The following is a 26,817-nucleotide window of genomic DNA, read 5'->3' on the forward strand; positions in this document are numbered from 1 at the left end:
TCTCTCCTGGATCTATTTTTTCAGGTCATGTTTTTCCAATGAAATCTTTCACAGTTTCTTCAATTTTTTCATTCTTTTTGTTTTCTTTTATTGTTTTTTGATTTCTCATAAAGTTATTAGTTTTCATTTGCTCAATTCTAATTTTTAAGGGATTACTTTCTTTAGTGAGTTTTTGTACCTCTTTTTCCATTTGCCTAATTCTACTTTTTAAGGAGTTGTTTTTTCTTCATTGAATTTTGGTGCCTTTTCATCGGCCAATTCTGCTTTCTAAGTCATTTCTCTCCTTGGCTTCTTGTACCTCTTTCACCATTTGGCCCCATCTGGTTCTTAAGGTGTTCTTTTCTTCAGCAGTGGCAGTTTCCAGACCTCTCAGTGCACAGGTGGTAAGAGGAGTGGGGGAAGAAGGGGCATCAAACAGCTGGTCAGAAGGTGACTACAGTTACCCAGGTCTGCTCCTGGTTTGCTGGGGTCTAGTCTGTGCAGACGCAGTGTGTGCCAGACTGTGCTACTCTCTCATCCTGCTGCAACAGACCTTTCTTGCCAACCTTCTAAGTTGTCTTCTGCTAGAAAATTTTTTACTGTCTTTTTGTGAGTTCTGTCTCTCTAGAATTTGTTTAGAGTTATTATGTAAAGGTATTTGAAGGGATTTGGGGGAGAGCTCAGGAGAGTTCCTGCCTTTACTCTGCCATCTTGGCTCCACCATCTTGGCATTGTGTGCTGTAATGGCTCTTTTCAAAGGGGCAGATCTCAACCCATCCATACCTTCTCATTCTGGGAAATTCTCATTCATGTCTTTTCACAAATCCTCTAAAGATGATCTAGCCAATGTACAGGGGGCCTTCATCTGGTTCCTTCAAAATTCTGTGGTTGCCTGTGGAGCATGTGGGTGGTGGAGTAATAGCTTTAATATTAATATACTAGCTTTAAGATTTGCAGAGTACTCTACATATACTTCCTTATCTGATCCTCACAACAACCTTGGCATTCTTATGGTCATTATATTTCAGATGGGGACACTGAGCTGAAAAAGATTACTCAATTTTCTCAGGGTCATTCAGCCAACAGGAATCTGGAGCAGAATTTTAATTTGGGTCTTCTTGATTCCAAGTCCAGTACTAGTCCCCCTTTAAGAACACACTGCATAACAGGCACTTTCCTGTTCCTGGTGATATCTCTTATGGCATTCCTTAGGCACATGGAAGGTGGTAAGATGCTGCATCCCATTTATACCTAGTATGCATATTTCTATTGTCTTTTAAGTCAGTTGCAATTTAGATTATTCTGAAATTGCAAGGTTATGAGTCCTTTAAGAAATGATGAGTCATACAAGTTTCCTTTTATCCATTTACATGTTGTTTTGTTAAATCAACAACTTCTTTAAAGAGACCAGATTTTCCATAATTCACAGCAGAGATAATGTTAGGGTTAAAATGGTAGGTTTTCTTGAGATATCTTAAAAATTTGTCCCTAATATAAGGATTCCTATCATAATTCCTTGAAAATCCTATTATCCTCAGAGATTTCACCTATGCAGAAATGATCAGAGCTAGACACCAGTTCCATCTTCCTTTCCGCCTGTATTTTGATGGCACTTTTCCCTATCTCTGAGCACCTAGAGGTGACAACCAAATATTGCACTTTTACTATAATCACGAATGAGAACAGACTGTTATGGAAATATGGCAAATCTGCTTCATTTCACGTCTATTTGTTGTCTTTCCAGTTTAATCTACAGCTGCTTTCATGATGATCTGACTTAGCTTGATCTCACACCAAACTCTTGGCAGGCTCATTTCCCATCATCAGCTTTTCACTGTTTGGTAAAGTGATATTACCCATAATGTCCTGATACTTCCTGCTGCTTTTGGGTGCATGTAAAGGCAAATCCTTCAATAGCTTTTTGACAAAATTACTGTCACCTCTCCTTTCATTTAGTTGCAAGTCCTTCAGTCTTCTGGTTTCACTATCTACTTATTCATCATTGAACAAAGATCTCACGTTGAAAATGACAGAAATTAAGATAATGTGTATGAACGGTCTAAGGGTAGTGTGAATCTTAACATCTTTTCCATCTTTTCCTGCATTTTGACCACCATCATTGCAAAAGCAGAACTGGGGAATATTCTGTATTTTGACCCATTTTCTACATTACTGGGCAAAAATCATACCTGACGACCAACCTTCTTGTGATGAGCTTCTCGATATTTGATCTTGAAGAGTAGACACCATCTATCTACAATTAAGATTGTGTTGACAGGTTTTATGGCTGAGTAGAACCTGCTGGAATGCGTACTCTGCTGACCAGACTAGGAGAATTGGGGCTGATCTCAATATCTTTATGAGGCTCTGAAGCAGGAATTTTGGAAAAGGCCTAAATCTGGAACTCAAAAATCGCACCTGAGAAATGATTCCAATTCAAGGTTTAAGATAATCACTATCTACCTAGACGCCCCCGAGTAAAGTGAACTGCCTTCAGCTCCCTCCTGTCTCGCTTCTCTGATTCCCCCAGCTAACAATGCTGCTAGCCTGCGCACCTTGGAAGCAGAGGACAACCTCTTTCTTATGAGGGCATCCTCAGATGGCAAAATCACAGGGAGAGGTGCTGTCATGAAGTCAGGAACAGCTGGGTTCAACTTCTGCCTCTGATACTGACTGCCTGTGTCACCCAGGCCAAGTCCCACAACAGCCTCTAAGCCTGGAAGTTACAGAAATACGTCTGATTTGCTTAGTGGAAGGAGTTCACACAAACAGTGAAATCACAGATCTATCACACTTGGACATAAAGGCAAATTAGCACTGAGGAATTTTCCCTATTGTATACACAAAAATTAAAAGAGCACTTTAAAAAAGGAGAGAATTATTGAACATTTAATTCTTTTAATGCAATAAACATTAATTTTGTTTCTTACGCAGTGGGAAAGAAAGGAAACATATTAATTCATGTCTTTATTCATTCAACATGGATCTGTTATCTATTTACTATGTGCCAAGAACTGTGCTAGGCACTGAAGATTTAAAGAAAAACTAATTTTAAAAAGCTGTCGCTGTACTCAAGAAACTCATAACTGGGGAGAAATGATGAGACAAGTACATACAAAATCTATGAGAAGCCAGTACCAGTAGATATTTAGGGAGGAAAGGTGCTCATAGTTGGGAGCATTGAGAACAGCATTTTAAAAAGCAGAACCTGAGTTCTGAGTGTTGAGGAAAGAAGGGATTCCTGCTGGAAATGAAGAAGAAGGCCAAGAGGTTACTGGACTTATACAAGCAGATGTTTGAACTCAAGTCTTCTAAATCCACAACCAGTCTCCTTTCCACTGTACGATACTGCATCGGTTTTAAGGTAATAATATTTCTTAAGTGCTAAGTGTCTGTAAAATAACTCTGTGGAGGGGACAGGAGCAGATATTATTTTTGTTTATGGATAAAATGGCCAAGGTACTCTCTTCTCACCTCTCCTTTTTAGAATCCCTGGTTTTCTTCAAGACCTAGCCCAGGTGCAAGCCACCTCTGAAACTTGTCCTGGTTCCTCCAGCTGCTGGTGGCCTAACTCCCTCCCAAAGCTTCATTCCGCTCTCCCTGAGGTCATGGCTGGTTTTACTTCTGCCTCTGTATTCTTCATACTCAGCACAATGCCTGGCACATAGGGCAGGACAAATATTTGAATGTTGTTTTCCATATAACTAGCAGATAAAAGGGTAACACTTTCGTGAAAGATAGTTATGAATAAGCAGGACTACTTCAAGTATATGTTCTTTAGATTTTCTCATTCAGCAGAATCTCTCATTTACAAATCATAAAGTCACAGAAGTATAGGTTTTTTCTACAGTCTCTCTTTGTTTATCTGGATTTTTTTAAGGGAGTCTGGAGGCTCCAAATGAAACTGTGAATATAAAACACTTTGTAATGTACTAGAGAAATATAAGCTGTGATTATTAATTCTAAAAGTAGGATTCTAGCTGGGTTCATATGGAAATTCTTCATTAACATGTTTATGGATTCATTTTTCTGTACCTTCACATGACTGCTACACTTTGAGCATCTCTGATTCCATCACAGATGGAAAGAGTATTCCCTACAAAGATCTTAACCTGATAACTTGGCAGGTGTCCTCTGAAAGTTGCTGTGGCTGAAAAATTAATTACTTTGCAGCCAATCTGGTGATGAGGCTCTCAAAACATAGCTGAGCTGGAGTTCCAGTGGGACTTATGTAGTCAGTCCCTGGGAACATGCCCTTGTGAAGCTTTTCTAGCTTACTGAGATCTGCAAAGGGTCGTGATCCCCTGGCAAAGTCCCTAAAAGTCCAGGCTCATTCCCATGTCACAAAAGGCCTTCAGAGTAGGAAATTAGTAAGGACAGCATAGGCCCTGAAAATCCAGGGTTGTTCCTTTGTCACAAAAGTAGGACTTTAGTAAAGATGCTTCGCGTTATATCCTTGTAGATGATAAAAGTTTCCACTATATATAAATGTATACATATATGTGTATATGTACATATGAATGTGAGTATACATGTATACATACCTATATGTAATATATAATATATACCTATACCTATACACACAATCATATATATATGTGTGTGTATATGTACATATATATGTATATATACATATATATGTACATATACACACACATATGTGTGTGTGTGTGTGTGTATTTTTTCCTTTTACATATTGCAAGTTTCATTTTCCCTGCTTTTCAGGTGAGGAATGTCAGGTGGAGAGGTCAAATTATTTCTCAAAAAGAAATAAGCAACCAAGCTTAGAATTCCAGATTCTGCTTCCCAATCTAGTCCTTACTCTGTCACTAATTAAATATATGACCTTGAGAAAGTCAGTCTCTCTGGGTCTGCTTCTTTATAAAATGACAGGAACAAAGCACATAATCTTTTAAGGTTCCTTAGAGTTCGAACATTTTGCATTTTTGTCATTTAAAATGAAGTAGAAAAAAAAACAACTTTATTAATCACTGTCTATATTTGAAGCAGTGTGCTAGGCCCTGGTGAGAGACATAAAGATGAAATAAAGATACAGCCTCCTCTGTGCCCAAGAGTTATGTGAGCAAATGTTTTCTACCTATGAAATAGTGTGTTTTACTCATGACTTTTTGTTATATCTCTGTCTGAGAGAGAAGGGAGAACAACATCCAGCTTGCGGAAGAGTGATAGAAAGGGCCTGAGTAGGACAGGGTCAGTGGGGATGGCGTGGGAAGAGAGAAAGGTACTGGAAACTAAGGCTGACTGCATGCAGACACGTTGAAGTAGATACTTTTTCTTAGGAAAGATACCACGGAATAGCTGACTTACTTATCTAAAAATAATCTCCATGTTAAGCAAGAAAAAGCATGAGGTACAGAGCTTAAAAAATTAAAGGTGTACTGAATTATTTTTACTGTGTGAGCCACAATCATCACAATTGTGTGGAAGATGATCTTATTAAATGATGTGCCCAAGCTAAATTACCTCTACATTTTAATGATCTAGTTGAGTTAAAGCAGATTTAAATTAAAATTAAGTTTAGTTCCCTAAATGATGAGTAATTCTAAGGTAGAGGCAGCCAATCTCAAGTTCCATTTATAAACAACCCAAATATACCTTCTGAAGTTTTTTAGTTCTTTAGAAAACTTAAGATGCAACAACAAAAAGAAACTATACTACAGCCTAGTTGGCCAGTTTTCTGACTCTTACCAACGGCAGCTGCAAGTGATGGGTTTAGAGTTCCCACCAACGCCCTCCATTCTCCACTAGCAAGTAGTAACTACAGGAAAAGTATTTTTTACCTTGGAAAACTTTCATCATGGGACACAGCTGTGAAACAACTCTGGCTTCAAAAGGGGAGACTATCATAAAGCACCTCCTAGCTAAATTTTGGTTCAGGAGGTTTATGATGCGGAACAGCAGAAGAGATGAAATGCTTCAACAAAGCCCTCAGGCTGATTTAGTTAGCATTCACAAAGTGAAATAACCTATACACAACATACCCTTTGTTAGCTGGTCGTTCAGAATAGAGGGGTGAGTCACCAGATTTTATTTTAGGAGCTGGGCAATGCAGTGTTACTTTCCCCGAAATATTAAAATGCAGAAATCTGAAAACTAAGGAAGGCTAAGTCATATCTGATACTGGATACTTCTCAACTCTGGGAATGGATGGAGAATTCCCTCTGCTTTTGTCATTCCATGTTCCACACCTTGGTAGGCACCAGTGATAAATTACTTCATGTAAAATCAATCAAGAAACTAATCAGAAAACTACAGTGGTAGAAAAAAATAGGCGCTTACAAAACAAAAATAGAGGGAGAGGCAGAATTAGATCCTGCATGATTTCAGGAACAAATAGGTCCCTCTGGGAATTGGGGGGATTAATATATGTGTGTGCATATGTTATATACACACACATATATTTCTTTTTCTTCCCCTCTCAGACACTGTTTGGAATTAATGAGGATACCTGCAACAATGCTGGCAAGCTGCTGGGTTCTGGTGATGGGGTAGATGCTGCGTGCCTGAACAATTGCTGAAGCGATTTTCTTGGCATACTTCTCTTCCCCGTATGTTCTCAGGATCAACGTGAGTGCCTGTTGATCTAAGGCATTCACAACATCAGCAGCAGTGGGCATGTCAGGGTACCTATGCACAAGAAGAGCCGATTAGTGACAAGAGGTGAAGCTTCCGAGCTTTAAGACGCACAGGCTATGAGGGCTTCAGAGATTTTAAAATAAGAGACTAGAATTTTGTGCAAATGGGAGAGATGTTCCCTTTAACGTCTCATATCACTATATCAAGTGGTTCCATTTGCAACATTAACAAGTACATAAAGAATACAAAATTCTAAAAAGTTACAATAATATATGTATACACACATATGTGTGTGTATGTGTGTGTGTGTGTGTGTGTGTGTGTGTGTGTGTGTATGAAAAAGAAAATCATTTTAATGGGGCTTCTTTAACCTACAACAGTGGGAAATGCTGAGGGTCTTTATAATTCTGTATCCTATCCATACGGTCAGTCATTCTGAATGATGTTGTCAGTTTGGCATCTAAGCTTGGTTGCTTATTGCTTTTTGAGAAATAATTTGATGCCAGGGACATCACGATCAAGAGATAAATAAAACAGCTGCATTGGAGATGCGAAAATGCATTGGCCGCTTCATCAATGGGGCTGCAACACAAATTCGGAAAGTGTCTGGAAAATGTTGCAATTGGTCAGTTTCTGTTATGAGAACTTCTTGAGGAGCCCCAATGACAATGATGCCATTTACCACCAAAGAATATTGTGAACCAAAAGGAGTTACACAAAGCTGAAACACGAAAACAATCAACAAGGATTCACTTAAGCACCTGTTGTGTATGTTCTGGGCACATTATGAGTCAAGGGAAAGGCAAAGATGAAATGATAGCCCCTCCCCCAAGGGAGCTTTCATTTTACTGAAGGAAATTATATGTGTGTGTGTGTGTGTGTCTGTGTGTCTGTGTGTATGCATATGCATGTACATGTGTATGAATGTGTATTCCTATGTGTGCATATGGGTATGGATATATGTACACACACACCTTTAAAATGCTGAAAAAGGGAAATACCATTTTCAATCAAAATTAAGGTGAAATTATTACATGAGAAAAAAAAGAACATTAATGTTTCAGGATAGCTTAATTAATATTCTACAGAAATGGGCCATGAAAGCCTGGGTTGACAAAGACCTGACTTGGTTTCTTACTCAGATGCATGAACTAATTTGGCATTTATTACATGCTTACTACATATCTAGTACTGTTCTTGGTACTGGGAATTCACAAAGAAAAAATGAAATAATGCCTTCCTCAAAGAGCTCATATTTTCCTGAGGGGGAAACAACGTGTATAACGATTAGAAAATAGAAAATATTTACAAAGTAAATGTGAGTTAATTGCAGAGGTAGCTATGGTAATGAAGGTATGAGTAACGAGGGAAGATAACAGCCAACATCTACTACTTTTAAGTTAACAGTACTTCATACACACATGTACGTTATCTCATTGATATTTCACAGTAACTGGAAAGTTGCAGTTATTAGCTCCACTTTACAGATAAGGCACCTGAGGCTTAGGATGGTTCTGTTTTCCCTAAGGTCACACAGCTAGTAAGCATGTGAGGCAGGAGTCAGATCCAAGTCCAGAGATCTATCCATTTGATTTGAACCTGAATGGTAATCTGGGATTTTTAAGAGACAGCTGATGAGGGAGAGCATTCCAGACATGGGAGACAATCTAGGTAATGGCACCAAGAGTGAAATGAAATGCTGTGCAGGGAGAAGAAGGAACACAGTGGACATGGTGGGGAGTAATGTGAAAGCAATTTGGAAAGAGATCAGGTGGACTGTGAGGGCTTGTAAGGGCCACAAAGCTTAATGAAGGTGGAAGCAGGGCAAAGCCATGTTCCAGAAATATCAATATAGCAATTGTTGGGGGCCTGAGGGGTGAGTTTGGGGAGGGCAGAGGCTGGAAGGAGGTTACTAGAACAGTCCAAGATAGAGGTGATGATAGCCTAAACTTGTGTCATGAATGTATGAGTGGCAAGAAATGTTGTGGTGGGTGATAGAGTTGATACAAGTTGTTAATTGACTTGATAATGGCAGATGAAGAGTTCAGGATTACTTCAAGGTTAAAAACCTGGATCATTAGAAGGAGAGTGACAGAAATAGGAAGAAAAGGAATGGATCTAGTGGGAAAGATAATGGCATCTATTTTGGCCATACTGAATTTGAAATTCCTGTGGGACATTCAAATGGAAATACCCAGGAGGCAGTTGGTAAAACTGGGAGGTAGATGATGACTCGATATGTAGATTTAGGAGTCATTTCTTTATAGATTATGAAAGCTGATGAACTTACCAAGAGTGAGAAAAGAGGGTCTGGACAGAGTCCACCCACAGGTTGCAAGACATGAGCAATGGTCCTGCAAAGAAAACTGGGTAGGAATGGCAACCAGAGAGGTAGGAGAACTACCTATGTGGCCTAACAAAGGACAATGCATAAAAACCCAGTAAGAGAGTACATCGCAAAGTTGTGGTTTGCTGTGAATCCTGTAAAGAATTCAAGAGAGAAGAGCTCAAACAAAGCATTGGTTTTAGCCATGAAGAGATGATAGAGAATCTTGCAGAAGGTCATTTCAGGTGAGTGGTGGAGTCAGAAATCATGCTGTTAGAGGGGAGAAGTGAACGAGATTTGAGGGAATGGAAGGAAGTTGTACAGAGAGCTTTCTCTAGGAGTTTGCCCACATAGGTCAAAGTAGGACTCCTTACAGATATGACAAAAGCTTATCTGTGTGACCTTTTTTCCTTCTGAGAACTTTCCCTTCAGATGTACTGAAATCTTGTTTATACTTGCTCTTAACCTTGCCTGCTTCAAGGAATCAGAAGAATGCATGTCATGAGCCCGCCATATTCCTTTGCTTTCACCTTCCTCCATCTGAAGTTGACGGTCATTGCAAATAACTAGCATTCAGATTTGGTTGATTGTGCGTCTGAAGGCTTGAAGCCTCTTTTTGCACAACTGAAAAGCAAAAATTTACTGCTCACGGTTTTGTTACTGCGGCACAACAACTTCAGTTTCCAAACACGAGAAGGTGTTGGTCCTTTTCCATTAGTTACTCAGGAGATTGTTCTTCCAAGGAATTTTTTTTTAAGGTTCTTCCTTATATTCACTGTCACGTTCTCAATATTTCCAGTCTTATATCACTAAAGATATTGGACTTATTGGACATTTCCAAAAGGATATTTCAAAGACATCGTAAACTCAACCCATTCCAGTTGGAACTCACTATTTTTCTCCACCCCTCTTTCAACTTCGCTATTTGTACTGAGGGTAAGAATATCCTCCTAGGAACCTACGTTCACAACCTTGGAATCACTGAATGCTACTTCTTACAGACCTGGTAAACATTTGGTTTATAAGAATGTTTATGCACACTGAAAACTACAGAATAAAAATAATGACATATGTTCCATTTAATTACCTGTGAGAAAATGACCTACACCATTCAAAAGTAAACTTGGCTTTCATAGCATGACATTCTCCTCCTCTTACCTGCTGGTCTCTTCTCAATCTCCTTTGGGAATTATCTTTCATGTTCTGCTGCCTGAATGTGGGAGACCCTCCTGTCTATTCTGAGATGTCTCCTCTCCTCCCTTTATACTATCTCTCAGTGATATCATAGGCTATCTTTATTAGCTGACTTCCAAATCTCCATTTTAAGCCCTAATCTCTTTCCTGAGCTCCAGTCTCCCATCACTAACTGCCTCCTGGACATATCCACCTAGATGTCTCATAAGCATTTTAATTTCAATATGTTTAAACCAGAATTGACCTTTCTAAATCAAACTTTCCTCATTTCGCTATTGTCAAGGAAACCACTCTCCTTTTTGTCTCCCAGCTTCATAACTGTGCCATTAACCATGACTCTTCCCTCTCCCTCAGCTTCCATATGTGAATCTGCCAAGTCTTCTGATTCTAGCTGCATACCTCTCACCTCACCCCCATGCCAACTCAGGCCCTCATCACCTCCTGCCTAGATTCCTGTCATCCTGCACTTATGAATGGTCATTGCACTGATCAGAGTTCCCACAGTTTTCAAAGCTGTTTGTTTGTAAAGCACTGTTGTTCTCCTGCTTCTGCCCCTTTCCCTCTGGATCAGCTCCTCACTGCTTGCAGGCCCTTCAATGAAGCCCAGCTCTTCTCCCCACTCTATGTTGTCCACTATACAGCTGATAAGAGTAGCTCACTAGGGCACAAGAAAGTCTATGGATCTGGAAAGTGCACTGGTTTAGAGTTGGAGGACCTTGATGACCTTGGCCAAGTTATTTGACTTTCTTTTGATCTCAGGTATCCCCAGTGTGGATGGAGGAGGCAAAACTAGATGGCCTCTGGGATCACTCCCATTGCTAGCTCTGTACTCCTATGAGCTATACTGCTTCCCTACTCAACAAGATTTAGATTCTACCTATTACTAGGAGGAATAAACACAAGCAGCTAGCTGGTGTAGCATTTAGTAGCTGTGTGACCCTGAGCAAGTCACTTCATCTCTGGAAGAGGAAATGTGCGAAGAAAACAATAGACAGTCCACAGGGTCACAAAGAGTCAGATACAACTGAATGACTGAATAACAACATTGAATGCAATGGGCAGAGTGCTAGGTGACTTCAAACACTACCTCAGATCGTAGCTGTGTGACTCCAGGCAAGTCACTTAACTTTTGATGGCCTCAGTTCCCTAAACTGTAAAATGGGGATAATCCCAGCACCTACCTCCCAGGGCTATTGTGAAACTCAAATGAAAGAACGTAAAGCTCCTAACGCAATGCCTGGTACATAGTGGGCAGTTACTAAATGCTCATTCTCTTTTCTTCCTCCACAATAAAATATGGACTCCTCGGTTTGGCTTTAAGGCTACCACTCCTGGCAAATTCCCTGATTCATACATGAACTCTGTATTCCAACCATGACAACCTCCTTGTTCCTCTCTTTATCTGTGACCTGTGCACCTCTGCATAGGCTGCCTCCGGGCCTGGACCACACTCCTTCTCCAGAATTCTGATCTCCCTTTGAGGCTCAGCTCTCACGCTACTTCCTCTGGAAAGCCTTTCCTCTTTTCCCCTGGTCTTAGTGGTAGTACTCTCCTGAAACTGGCTTCCCCCCTTGTTTACTCAACCAGACTCCAAGCAGTGTGGAAGTTCCCTGACAGTTACGCTGGAAACAAAGTAAGACTAGCATGTAATTGAGCTCAACAATATCAGTTTCATCACAGAAAACTACTATTGGAAATCATATAAAACTAGAGATTTAGATGCATCTTCAACCTCATTTTGGCTAACGTAACTACAATGATAAAGGCAGGAGAATCAATTCCTTTCTGAGTTTGTGACAGTAGGAAGAAATGATTTTTCTCTGATGTAAAATTTTAAGAATACTCATTTTAGAAAACTATTACTTTAAATATGAAGACCAAAAACCAAAACACAGATGGCTATAATGGAAAAAAAAAACCCCAAGTTGATTTATTATGGATGTATAGCTTTAGGTATAGGCGTGTGATGGGAATTCTGCAGTCGAAAAAGGAAATTGAATTCAGAGTGTTGTTGAGAAATTGATTTTTTGTTGTGAGAAGTGTTTTATCAATACTCACCTGCCACCATCCATCCTCATGTCCAAAGGGCCATCCTTTCGAAGGGAAAAACCTCTTTCAGGAGTATCAAGTTGCATGGAGGAGCACCCGAGATCTAGAAGAACTCCATCAACCATCCCCGGCTGTACTCCAGCTTTCGTTAGCATGGCCTCGGCTTGGCTAAACTGGCCGAGCAAAGCTCGAATCTGTTTTCTGGAAACAAACAAAGAGAAATAGTTCTGTTAATACTAAAGCATTTCCTTTCTTATGTCATCAATGGCCAGAAACTCATTCTAACAAGTACCAGACAACCTTAGGAAGGACCTTGGAGGTAAACAAGTCCAGTTCTACAGATGGAGCAATACTTTTGGGTAATATTATCCAGCAAATATCAACATATTCTACTAAATGATCAAATACAAATTAAACAAAATTTAAACTCTGTAATACAAAATGTCCAATCTGCAAAAAAATTATTTTAATCTCTTTGCCTATCTTAATCTTTATGCATGAGTACATAAAATTTTTTTGAGTGTTCCCTTATAATTGTGGAGAAAAAATCTAATCTTTGATTAGTTAAGAAAAGAAACAAGTTAATATATCTTTAGTATCTCCCCACACTAGCCACATTTTAAAGGTTAAGAATGTGGAGTATGCCCTTGAAGTATGACAAAATGCCAATAAAATAGAAAAGAAATTTGCATTTAGGCTTGAAAAGATATTTGCACTATCTTAGCACAAATTTCATTCAAAAACGGTCGCTGTAACTTTTCTGTTTCTTCCGTGATAAAAAACAAAATCCCACCAGGACTAATTCATCATTAGTCAGAAACGTAAAGAAAAGCTGTTATGTTTATTATCTGTACTATTTTCCCATATATTTTTCTCACCCTCTAAATAGCTAAAATAAATAGTCTACACATTCCTGCTGATGGAACTTTTTCTGAGAGCTGAATTACATTCTGTCAATCTACTTTCAACTTAAATGAACATGTAATAAAATTTAGTTTTTAATAGATGTTTCAACTGAATCTTTCAATATTCATTATAAGTGTACATTTGCTGTTTTTATGCAAACTTTTGATACTGTTTTATCAAAGATCAATATGAGATTTGGGTCTTGGAACACAGCATCAAATAATTTGTAGGTTAAGGTATCTCACACACACACACACACATATACACACACACACACACATGCATGGAATTACTTCAGAAACATGGCTTAAAATGCCAAAAATGCAAATCAAGGTTCAAGATAATACTGATGAGTTGGCACAAATCCATTCTTACTACTCGAAAGTTATCTCAAGAATGTTGATGGGATCATTTTTGTATGAGGAGGCCATAACATCATCAGTATTAGAGTAGAAAGAGGCAAATTGGAGAGCCGCTACAAGTGGACAACAGGTCAAGTCCCGAGGAAGAATTGTGTAAGTAAATGATTAAAAGTGAAGTTAAGATAGGATGCAGCTTATAGAAGACGCAGTGGAGTGTGAGTAAACAGTACAAATGAGATGAGCCATCCTCTGGTACTTCTTGAGTCCTCTTTCCCCTTCCACTCCGAGCTCATCAGATTTGCTGTAATGTTATGAAAGAGAAAAGGATGCTATGGCATGAATTGTGGGTAGGACTTTGAAGGGAGAAGAGGACTGCACAAAATGAAAAAGCTTGACAACTACTGGCTTAATACCACCCAGTTACCCAGGTATTCTTTTATTACGTGGAATAATTTTGCAATTCATATTCATTACATTTTATAGACATGAATTTATTTCACAAATCTACCAGCCCTTGATATTTAATTTTATTAAATGTAAGAAAATAGGTTACTAAAGGAACTAAAGGAAGACAATGTAACAACTAACAATAGCTACAGAAATCACAACATTTTGGGCATAGAAGAAAGGAAAGGAATGTTTCATAAACAAGAAAAAAGAAAGATGAAATGAAGGGTTTACATTTTTCTCCTGAAGTTAGGTTTGACCAAGTGTGCCATGCACCTCCAACGCCCTATGTGGTCTACCCACTCACTGTGGTATATTACACTTGGGTTTAAAACCATTTCTGTTTTACTGATGCTTTTTATTTTCACACAACGGCAATTTTTCAAGTCCCAATCCCTGCCCTGTCACAATGTCCCTCCACCAGCCCCCGTCCCTTCCTTGAAAAAAGAAAAAGAGTTAACACCCACCTACACATTGGCTGCATTTGGGTGTGTATGTAAAATCCCATACCCTTAATTCCTTATTTCTGAACTAAGAGGAAAGAGATATATTCCATTCTACTCTCCAGATCAAAGTGGTTGCTCAAATTAAAGTTTGGCAATCTTTGGATGTTGTTTTCATTTACGTTACTGCAGTAGTGAGGCTTACTGTTTTCCTGGTTCTGTGTGTTACTCTATCCATTTAGATTTCATGCAAGTCTTTCTGTGTTTCTCTGGATTCCTCATGTTTGTGGTTTCTTACAGCAGCACAATAGTAGTTCATGCCATTCCTATACCATAATTTGTTTGGTCATTTCCCAATCAATAGACACATCCTCTGTTTCCAGTTGTTGCTTTATTGTAATATATTTTAGAAAATACCTTCTAAGACTTTGTGAAGAACAGTGCAGAGGGCCCTAGCTTTGGAGTTTCAAATCCTGCCTGAATAGAGGGCTGGAGCTTGAACCTTGTTCCAGACACTAGCTGTGCATCTCTGGACAAATCACCTAATATCCTTCAGCCTCAGTTTCCTCATCTGTAAAGTTAGGGAATTGGAATGGATGGCATCCTAAAAGTAATCGTAATATTTTAAGTTCTTTGGCCATCCTGAAACCTTCAGGATCACTTATGCATTCCAAGGGTTGAAAGAATGTTTTCCCTGCTGCACTTCAATGCTTTTGTTCATCTTTGAAAAGTAAGGTGGTACCCTAATTTTTAGGATTTTAGAAGGGGTTGGTTAGTGGAATTGGACATTTTTCTCCATTAAAACTGATTAACTTACTCAGATGCATGCAATTATTTTTTTTCAAGTCACTATTTGTTTTCTTTTGAAACATGAAAGTCTTCAAATGAGGGGACATTAGAATGACAGGTTAAAATAATAACAAAATGTCACCCTTCTAATATTTATTAATAATTATGTTTATAATTATTCATTATGATGATGAAAGTGATGGTGATGATGATCTCCATCTCACATATTTTCAGAAGCCTTCTTAGAGGAAGGTGGGGGAAGGAATTCCTCTAAGAGTGGTTTATCTGAGTGACATCAGGCATGGAGATTTTCTTTTTATGGTGGAGAAAAATCAACTCCATTCCCTGTTTGGTCCCTTTTCCTTGGATGCTTTGTCCTACATCATCGGATCCTGGGAACTAGAAGGACCTCAGAAACTATCCAGTCTCACTTCACTCATTTTACAGATCAGGAAACTAAGGTCCAGGGAGAGCTTAAGTGCTGAGTCATGTTAGCAGAGGAGGATTCCTGTCCAAGAGTTATGACCCTCAATCCAGTACTCTTTCCATGACCTCTGCTCTTGATAGCGCTTTCAGAATGCCTTACACTTAAACTCATTATCAAGGACTAGACACCCTCCCTTTCTGGTTTTTTCCTTTACCCCTACAATAAATAAATATTTCTTAATGACCTACTACATGTAATCAACTGTGCTAGGCATTGGGGACAGGGACCATATATTATTATATCTCTGACAAGAAGCTTAAAATCTAGTAGGGACAATGTGACCCCATGTACAGAGGTAAGTATAATATGAAGTCAAATATGTTAAGTTCATAAGAAAAATGTAAAATCCCATTAGATCCCACAAAGGACAAATCATTCTTAGCTGGAGGGATCAGGGATGAGTTCATGGATGGGATCGTGTGAGAGCTATGCTTTGAACATGAGAAAGACATTTCCAAAGAGAGGTGGGCAGAAAAGGGGGAAGCACATTCTAGCAACAGGGATCAATAAAATCATGGTATGGAAATGGGGCAACAGAGGTGTCTGGAAGATAGCGATGTGCCCAGTGCATATGGCACACTGTGGGGACCAAGCAAGGGAGATTCATGGGAGATCAAGTGTATATTTGATCCCAAGTGTCTGTCTCAGTAGTTATCACTCTTAATCAGTAGTCACACAAGATTTTATTTGAGTCAGTACTTTATACAAGTCTTATGGGGGAAAGTTTTTTTTTAAAACCTCTCCTTTCTCTTTTCACACTTAACACCTTTGCCACACTGATAACTCTCCAAGATCTCCACAGTACAGCACAGAATCCAAAACACTGCCTGGGATAAAAAAAAAAAAATGTACATATTTGAGGTATTTTAGTAAATTTGGGACACAAAATACATAGATTTTATTGTAGAAATAATGGCCTTAAAACCATTTCAAGTATACAACGTATGTTCTAAATGTTAGGTGAGTGATAATACATTCCTGATTGCCAGATAATCATGTTTTGAAAATGAAAGTAGGGATACTGTGTTGTATTTTATTTCTTTAATCTTAAGTAAAACTTGGCTTAATGTATTTGCTGTATGGTGTTAGGATCAATTTGTTTTCTCCATATTTTTCCTAGGTTACACAAAGAGAGTAGCTATTTAAGAATGAAACCTATGTTTAATAACTGCTTCCTTGCAGAGACTGAGTAGTGAGTGGGGATTTTGAAGCATGAAGCATTTAGAATGAACGGAACACACAGAGAGGTACAGATCGCTTGGTAGCTGTATTAATTCTTCTTTTTCAGAGAGGAATGCTCCCTTCTCAGTTTCTCAGAAGTCTCAGGACAACAGGCTTACCTTTGCAAGACGGAATGAATGTGGAGCAAGAAGAGTCAAGTATAGCTCTCAGGGCCTCATTCTCTCCTTCCTGGAAGTGGGTGGAATGAGTGGGGATTTAAGAAGGAGGTGGATTAGGAAAATGACTACTTTAGACATGTATAATTTTATTTAGTGTGAGGTTAAAGACTCATGAAAGAAATCTTTTAAAACTCAGATAAAAAGAGTGAATTAATTAAAGAAATGTTAGAATTGAGAGGAACTTTACAACACATTTAATCTAACCCTCTCATTTTACAAATGTCTTTGTTTTCACACATGAAGAAATAGACCCACAATTGATTCTCAGTGGTAGAGCCAGGAGAGAATCTGAGTCTACAACTCTTTCCATTATCCCCGATGGATGCTCCATACTGAACTTTCTATTAATGCAATCCCTGAATGACCAATAGCAAGTATTAATGCCAAGTATCGATAGATTTACTGTAGTTGGAGACGTCTTTCAAATGCTCCTGTTTTGTATGACACTATGTTGACAGCATCTAGCCCCAAGATTCAGAGACTCTTAGAACAGATATATTTGGCCTGTCCATCTAAACAGGAAAGACTCAATGAATTCAGAATGTTTGTTTCCCATATTCCAATGCAAATTTGGATGGATGCTACAGAGCAGAAACCCTTAACCTTTTCTGCGTCATGGATCTCTTTGGCAATTTGGTGAAGACTATGCCTCTTATCAGAAAAAAAAATTCATAATTGAAGAAAATGCTAAATTTTAGTTAGAGGTTGGTGAAAACAAAAATTTATTTTTTTCCATCTAAATTTACAAATTCCCTGAAATCTATCCATGGATCCCTAAAGGGTCTACGCATCCCAACTTAGGAACTGCATTTTCAAGCTTGTCTGAGATTATGAATATCTGGGATAGACAGCGTAGGTGGCCAATGATCTGAGCCCAGAAGTGTAAAAAGGCAGAGAGCTGGCTGGGACAGCTTTGTGGACATTGCTAAACTCTTTTACTGATTGAAAGCTTCCTATGAAAGCAAAGGCCAGTCTTTTCAATTTAACAGTTTTATTAGTGCTTCCATTTGGCAGCAACACTACTACCTCTAAAGAACTAAAGATAAGAGGAAAGGTAGACATAATGGGTGTGAGCAGGCTCCAACACAGAATCAACAAGAGAAGCAGTAAAATACAGGTGCACAGCCAGAGCGCTGCATGGGCACCCTTCTGATGTGAGGAGAAAGCGAGGAGGGCCTGCAGCATATCAGATGGACTCCCTGAGGCAAACTTGTAGAAGAAACTGGCCAAGAGTCACACGGGACAGGTGGCATAGATGGATGTGGTCTGCATCACTATAGGGAACAACCTGATTTAATGAGAACACAATTCCATTTGAGTATTTGAGTGTCTACAGATCTCATTTAAAAACACCAAGACTAGATTAATGCAATGCTAACTCCTTGGAACTTTCGTTACTGCAACCACAATAGTTATTTCCAACTTTATATAACGATTAGAATTTGCTGAGTTTCTTCAATGAATGTGGTCAAGTAGCTGTCCAAATATTCTTTTTTTCAACATCTAAAAACCTAGTTATCCTAATTTCACAAATATTGTGATAATTAACAGTTCCTTCTCTGCAACAATTCACAACACTGTTGGGTTTAAATTATTTCTCTTAGTTATCAGGATCTTCTTCACTATTAGAAAAAAAACCTGCCCTATCCTGATCCAGGATTCTAATTTCTCCAGAACTAGAACATTAATGTCTCAATCAGAGTCAATGTAAAGGTTACAGTTTTAAATTATGTACTCTTTTAGGTAATATATTCATAATGTACACAAAAATAGAGCCAATCTAAGTCAGCAATAACAACAAATATGATATAATTTCCTCAAATTATCATCATCATTTGTTATTTTTTCCTCAGGGATATCTATAAAATCTGAGTCTGCTATACCACAAATGAAGCAGCTAAGTATAAATAAATCAAACACCAGTAAATTGACCATTTGACAATGTGTTCTTTAACCATGGTCATCTATGATAGTTGCAGAGTTGTGGAAAAGGAGGCAGACGATTCTAAGAATCACAGCTTTTAGACCGTCTATAAACATTTATAGATGTTCTAAGTCCGACTTCCTGGCTTGATGAGAAGTCTAAATCTTCCAACTTTGTGAAATCACAAGATCATCTCTTGATCAAGGAGGTAGGGTGTGTTTTGGAGGAGGGGGAGACTCCTCTCCATCCTTCCACTAGCAATTCCCTCTCAGGAGCTAGATGAAGCTGCCCCACCACTAGGCTGGTTAGTTATTGGATTTTTCCTATAAAATTATAAATCATATACATAATCTTTTCTCTGAACCTCTGGAAATGTGCTCTGCCCAAATCTAGGATATATGTCAGACTATGCCAAGTTTTCCACTGTTCAAGACCATCAGTGTTGCCTTTGTCAGTTGTAGTCTCACCTGGTTTTACTCTGGAAAAGGAATCTTGGGTGGGCTGAGTGTTGGCCTGTAATGCTCCAGGCAAAGATATGGTACAACCGAAAATATTTTTGTGAAAACCTACTTGATCTCTACTAATACTCTTATCAAGGATGCCTGACTTTGTGTAAAAATGACTCATCAAGATTTTGCATAGGTAAGCCAACAGGCATTGAAACTAGTCATTTTTAATGTTTTCTTCACTATTTTTGCCACTAATAAGGTTCAGAATTGTTCCTCTGCCTTTATCCCTCCTTATTTCAGATATATCAAGGGATTTTAATCCCTCCAAAGCTTCTTCAATATGTCTCCTGAAGCACAGACCTCGTTTATGCATACTTGGTCCAATACAATGCTTTTCACCACTCTTCAGTGCCTGTTTTGATCTTTCCTATAAATAAGTATATTCAAGCCTGTGACATTAAAATCTAAGGGTGATAGTTCTAGTATCTTTAATCAGGATTACAGTAATCTTTACAGATCTTTTCCATTTTTTTCTTTTGCTTGTCTTATTTCCTTTTTAAATGCCCCTGGGATAACTGCTTAGTTGGATTGCTTGCCACATATTCTCTAAACTGGTTTTCCTTTACACTAATTTTCTCTGCTTTGTGAAATGATGTTACTCATTATTGCCCTCTATCCTTCTTTGTAAGATTATATAAACAACCACTCTTGGCTTCATCTAACATCTCTCTCTGCTTTTAAGAGAAAGTAGGCTGAGTAGATTGCTTCCTGATTTTCTTGTGGCAATAGACTTAAAAAGGTTAAAATTCTACATAAAATTAATGTGATCAATATCAATGTCATTTCTGATATCCACTTCCTAGTTCTTGCTGCTGATGCAGATCATTCAGGATAGAGTTCACTCAACTATACAAGGTATCTTTTTCTTATTACTCTCTTTATTCCTTTATACCAACAGCTAATTCAGGAACAACTGAATAACATAAAATAGAATTTATTTTGGTATTAATCATGTTTAACATCTTAATTTATGTTTATTTACTAATTTTTTTCTCAACTAAAGTACTCATGATATAAAGACTTAAACCTTCTGTGCTTTTCAAGCCATTAGTCTTTCCCATTTATTTTCTGGAAACATGTTTTTCCACATTTCTCAGCAGCCACATTATTCTTCAGCTTTCAACTGAAGTCACAAAGTGTAAGAATGTATGCTGATCTAATATGGAGAACTATTTCCGGTTATTCACAGAATTCCTCTGCCTCTTCCTCCTCAGCTCTCTCTTGCCAACTCCTTTATGTTTCTCCATGGAGGACTTCTGACACTTCCTTCCATTTATCCACAACTTTCTTCTTTCCTTTTATTTCAATAACAACAAGGAAGGCAAGATTGATATGATTTAGTCCCTCAAGTAGGGACTAACCCTCTCACTGATTACTAGGTAAGGACTGTGTTTTCAGACTACCAACATTAATAAAGTATCCATACACCATTTTCATCCACTATTACTGCAGAAGGAAACTGTGGAGGACTGAGGACAATTTTGTATTGTTGTTTCATAGATTCATGTGACAAAAAATATTCACTACTAAGTGGCCAGGCAACTGGTATCGAGCCACTCTATGTTTTGTTGGGATGTTTTTCACTTTGTTGCCAGAAACCTACTTGAAGTTTTTCTAGCATAATAGAACCTGAAAAAGCCTACAAGTAGCTAGCATAGCCTGTTAGAAGCCATGGTCACTTCCACAACACGAAAAGACATCATGGAGGAAAAAAGGGAAACACATCATGTATGTGTGCACACGTGTACACACATGGGATATCAAGTAAGGTATGAAGTGGGCAAAGGAGAATTTCAGATAAATTTGAAGATATGGGGAATATTCTTATCCAAGGAATCTGGGAAAACTTGATGGAGAAGATGGCTTCTAAACTAGGCAGTTAAGGAAGATAAGGATTCTGATACACAGAGATGAGGGTATGAATTCGAGAGAGACAAAAAACATGTTGAATTCAGGGAAAAGTGAATATTCCACTTACAATGAAACATATAGAATAGAAAAATAACATGAAATAAACCTAAAAGGGCAGTTTAGAGTCATATTTTTGGGGGTGAGTGGGACTTAAATATCGCACTGAAGACGAAACTGAGGCTCAGAAAACAGAGGAGTTGCCTATGGAGACATGGCCAGGAAATGAAGGCGCTGGTCATGAAGTCCAGTTTCCCAGTATGTGAGTCCAGTGCTCTTTTCCTTCTATCACAGGCAATCACTTTGGGGAACCAGCCATCTTTTGGCTTCAAAATGTGTTAACTGTAAGCAAAAATACTTTTTATTGTCTACAAATTCATCGTGTTTGAATTTCCAGGTTTATACAATGCAGGAGGAAGAACAATCCTACACATAAAATAAAATTACTTAAAACCAGGCTGTTAATACATATTTGCCAAATCTATATAATTTAACATATACTTTATTTGGAGGAAAACCATGCATTTAACGAAAAGCTATTTCTGCAACTGCCAAAGCAAGATAAACATCACTACTACATTTATTCACCTACAGAAAAGGTCAACAATTTATAATGAATGCTAGAGATGAATCTGTATTCCCCAGTCTTGTGCATGATAATGGACAATGTCTCATACATATAAGAATAGACAGGGAATCCAGATATAAATGATCTAAAGTAACTGCCTCCAACAAAGTCAAGTTAGGAGGCTATTGCTGTAGCCTAGACTAGAGGTAATACATGGTGCCTGGAATATTCTTCCTCCTCAACTTTGCCTTTTGGGAAGCTCTGGCTCACTTGAAGGCTCAGTTCCAGCACCACTTCCTTCAAGAGGAATTTCCTAATGTACCCTTTTGTTTGATCTTGAGGACAGGGACGATCTTGGTTTTAGATATGTGTCTCAAATGCCTAGAATAGTGCTTATTCCACAGTAGGTGCTTATTTTGTTGATTGAGGAAAGCAGAAAAGAAGGGATACACACAAGATATTTCAAAGGTAAGAACCAATAGGACACAACAACTTGGACAGGGGAGTGTAAGAGTTGAAGAAAAAAAAAGGAGTCAAAAACTACTCCAAGAAGTGAAGCTAAGTGAATAAGAGGATTATTAGACAAGTGTTATCAAAAGAAATTGGGAAATGAAGAATAGTTTTTTGGAGAACAATAAGTTCAGTTTTAGAAATATAGAGCCTGATATCCTAGTGGACCACCCAGGTACAAAAGTTCAGGAAGCATCTGAAAATAAAATTTCATTGCTCAGGAAAGAGCAAAGAATTGGCTTTAGAATGATACACGTAGAGGAAGAACTCCTCAAGGAAGGCACTGAGTGAGAAGAGGAGTTAGGGAAAGAGAAAAAGGAGAAAAGGTCAATGAGGAAGGAGAACTCTGAGTATTCAGTGGAATGAAAGCAAACCAGGGAGAGTCTATCAGGAGGTCCCAGGGATTAGTCAACAGTATCAAACACTCCTGAAAGTCTGTGAAGAATTGCATTTGAAGCTTAGCAGGGTCTCAGAAACAGAATTAAGCAGTGCCTTTCCCAGTGATTCCTAACCTGCCACATCTTTATTATTGTTGTTGTTTTTCTACTACCAAATATTTATTTTTTTCTTCTTCTCACCTCTTCTCCCCCCATTATAAAAAACAAAACAACCTTTAAACATAGACAAGCAAAACACATTTCCACAGTGACAATGTCCAAAAATATGTGTTATTCTTCTTGGATCCATCACCTCTATGCGAGGAATTAGGCGGCATTCCCCAGAACTGTGGTTACTCATCTTATTTTTTACATACAAAGAATAAAAGAGAAGATGGTCAGAACCAACCACTGCCATTTCCTTGGCGCACTGGGCATCCACTTCCCTGGTCACTTCTCTTCTCACTTAGTACCCAACGACAGGTTCTTACCCTTTTTTCTTTCCTTTTAATTCCTTCTTGTTGATCCATTCTCCAAAGTTAAAGTTTGTTTTGCTTATGACTAATCCCTACGCACCCTTGTCCCCCTCCTCATTCCCTACTGTTTCTTTTTTGAATTGAATGTATTCTACACCAAACTCCTCCATGATCAAATATAAGTCCTTCATAACTTGCCTCCTCCTATCTTTCCAGGCTTCTTAAATTTTACTCACTCCAGTGATACTGGCCTTCCTGTTGTTTCTTACAAGTACACTCCATGTCCCAACCCCTTGCATTTTCACTGGCTATCCTCCATACTTGGAATACTTTCCCTTTTCATTTTTGCTTCTTGGCTTCCCTAGCTTCCAAACTAGAATCCTGATTTCTACAAGAAGGTTTTCTTTTTTAAAGAATATTTTTTTCTAAATTACAGGTTAAAACAAATTTTAATATTCTTTTAAAATAATTTTTGGGTTTCAAATTCCCAGCCTCTTCCTCACCCCTCCTTGAGAAGGTAAGCACTTTGATATAGATTATATACATAGCCATGCAAAACTTATTTTCTTATTAACCATGTTGCAAAGGAGAACACAGACCCTCTCCAAAACAAAAAAAGGAAAAAGAAAAAGAAAACAAGAGGAATAAAGTAAAAAAGTATGCTTCAATTTGCACTAAGAATCCACTACTTCTTTCTTTAGAGGTAGAGAGCATTTTTTCATCAAAAGTCCTTTTAAATGATGTGTATCACTGTATTGCTGAGAATAGCAGTCATCCACAGCTGAGCATCATACAGCATTGTTTTTACTGTGTCCAATGATTTCCTGGTTCTGCTCAGTTCATATACATCTTCTCAGGTTTTTTTCCGAAACCATCCCACTTGTCATTTCTTACAGCAAAATAATATTCTAGTACAATCATACGCCACAACTATTCCCCGATTGATGGATAACTCCTCAGTTTTCAATTTTTTGCCACCACAAAAGGAGCAACCATAAATAGTTTTGTACATATAGGACCTTTTCTTTTTCTTTGATCTCTCTGGGAGATCTACAAAACCAGTAGTGGTATTTCTGGATCAAATTTCTGGACAGTTTTATAGCCTATTGAGTATAGCTCCAAATTGCTCTCCAAAATGGCTGGATCACAATTCCACCAAGAGTGCATCAGTGTCCCAATTTTTCCACATCTGCCCTGACATTTGCCATTTTCCTTTTCTATTACTCAATCTGATAGACATGAGGTGGTATTTTTATTTGTATTTCTCTAATCAATATTGCTTTAGAGAACTTTTTCATATTACAGATAGCTTTGATTTCTTCTGAAAACTGCCTATTCATATCTTTTGATTATCAATTAGAGAATGACTCAATTTCTTACAAATTTGAATCAATTCTCTATGTATTTGAGAAATAAGGCCTTTATCAGAGAAATGTGCTACAAAATGCTCCCCACCCCTACCCCCGTGTCCAGTTTCCTGCTTTCCTTCTAATCTTGGCTGCATTGGTTTTACATGTACAAAATCTTTTTAATTTATTCTAATCAAAATTATCCATTTTATATTTCATATTGTTCTCTATCTCTTATTTGGTCATAAATTCTTCCCTTACCAATGGATCTAACTAAAATATTCCTTGTTCCATTAATTTGTTTATGACTTCACATTTTATTTCTAAATCATATATCCATTTTGACCTTGTCTTGGTACACAGTGTGAAATGTTGGTCTGTCTCTAGTTTCTGCCAAACTCCTTTCCAGTTTTCCCACCAATTTATGTCACATAGTGACTTCTTTTCCCCAAAGCTTGGATCTTTATGTTTATGAAACACTAGATGACTACGGTCATTAACTAACTGTGCCTGGCTCCGCAGATCGACCACTCTGTTTCTTGTTCAGTACCACACTGCTTCCATGATCATTGCTTGTGACACAGTTTGAGATCCGGTACTCTAAGCTACCTTTCCCTTATATTTTAAAAAAACTGATTCTCTTGATATTCTTAATCTTTTGTTCTTCCAGGTGAATTGTTTTTTTTTCCTAGCTTCAGAACAATTTTTGGTAATTTGGCATAGCACTGAATAAGGAAATTAATGTAGATAGACTTGCGATTTTTATTGTATTGTCTTGGACTGCCAATGAGCTATTAATATTTTTCCAATTCTTTGGATTTGACTAGGTATGAAAAGTGTTTTGTAATTGTGTTCATATAGTTCTTGGGTTTATCTTAGCAGCTAAGTTCCCATGTATTTTATGTTGTCTGCAGTAATTTTAAATGGAATTTCTATTTCTTCTTGTGGGACTTTGTTGGTAATATATAGAAATGCTAATGATTTATGTGGGTTTATTTTATATCTTGCAATTTGCTGAAGTTTACTTGTTTCAACTAGTTTTTTATTTGATTCTGAAGAATTCTCTAAGTATACCATCGTATCATCTGCAAAGAATGATGTTTTTGTTTCTTCAATACCTATTCTAATACATTCAACTAAGTATTCTATTTCCTCTTCTGTTAATCTGGGCAATTTGTATTTTTGCAAATATTCATCTATCTCAATTAGGTTGTTAAATTTATTGACAAATAATTGGGCTAAAGAGCGCCTAATAATTGTTTAATTTCATCTTCAGTGGTATTGAATTCATCCTTTTCATTTTTGATATTAGAAATTTGGTTTTCTTCCACTCTAATTTTCAGAAATTGAGAAAAAGAAATTGATCAAGCAACAAATGAGCTCCCTAAGTAAAAATTCCCAGGACCAGATGGATTCACAAGAGAAATCTATTAAACATTTAAAGAACAATTAATTCTGACACTCTATTAACAATTGGGAAAAAAAATGTTAAAGATGGAATCCTACTAAATTACTTCTGACACAAATATGGTGCTAATATCTAAACCAGGAAAGGCAAAAGCAGAGGAAGAAAACTATAGACTGATTTTCCTAATAAACGCATCATTTTCAGATCAGAATGCAGTAACAACAGGAAAGACATCCTGCAAACACCTAAGCCCTAACATTGCAGTAACACTTACGTGTCCCTCCTGTTAGACTGTGAACTCCTTGAGGGAAGGGACTTTGCCTTCGTGCATGCCCTGGCACACAATGGCTCTTAATAAACACTTACTGACTGACCTTGGTTGATCCATTTTAATTTTCAGGAAGTTTATTCCTTGTATACGGTGCTATTCTAAACTGTTAATTCTTCTCCCGTCTTTCTTCCAGCACCCTCATTTCTTTTTCATTTTTTTGCTGGTCCTTCCTTTAATTGACAATATCGTCAGCATCCTCAAGGTCTTGCTTCCTCACTCCCAAGAATCTCAGGTGAGCTCATGGCCAAGCTCGGTGCTATCAGAGTCTTTCACTGTTGGTTGCTGCTGCAGTTCTTACCCTTCTGCAGTCCAGCTCTGAGGTCACAGATGAAGTTGCTGGGCTGGAGAAAGGCCTCCTTGTGTTTTCTCCGTAGATTTTCTGGTCCTCATTTGGTGCAAGGTTCCTCTTAGATCTTTGCTGATGTAGTTATGTGGTAGGGACGGGCTATACTGCTTCTTTGGATTCCACCGCTGACTG

At 38.0% G+C, this 26,817-nt stretch overlaps 1 protein-coding gene across 4 annotated transcripts in view; it reads right to left on the reverse strand.

Annotated features, from left to right (window-relative positions):
• METTL15 (methyltransferase 15, mitochondrial 12S rRNA N4-cytidine) overlaps positions 1–26,817 on the reverse strand; it is a 223,365-nt gene that overhangs the window by 31,527 nt on the left and 165,021 nt on the right. For all 4 annotated transcript variants that reach the window (XM_072619286.1, XM_072619284.1, XM_072619282.1 and 1 more), the window contains exons 4-5: positions 12,155–12,346; positions 6,449–6,627 (exon numbers count right to left, since the gene is read on the reverse strand). In XM_072619286.1, the coding sequence (XP_072475387.1) occupies positions 6,449–6,627; positions 12,155–12,346 (371 nt within the window). The remainder of the gene's footprint in view (positions 1–6,448; positions 6,628–12,154; positions 12,347–26,817) is intronic.

The sequence above is a fragment of the Notamacropus eugenii genome, chromosome 6 (assembly GCF_028372415.1).
Source record: "Notamacropus eugenii isolate mMacEug1 chromosome 6, mMacEug1.pri_v2, whole genome shotgun sequence".
Lineage (NCBI taxonomy): Eukaryota > Metazoa > Chordata > Mammalia > Diprotodontia > Macropodidae > Notamacropus > Notamacropus eugenii.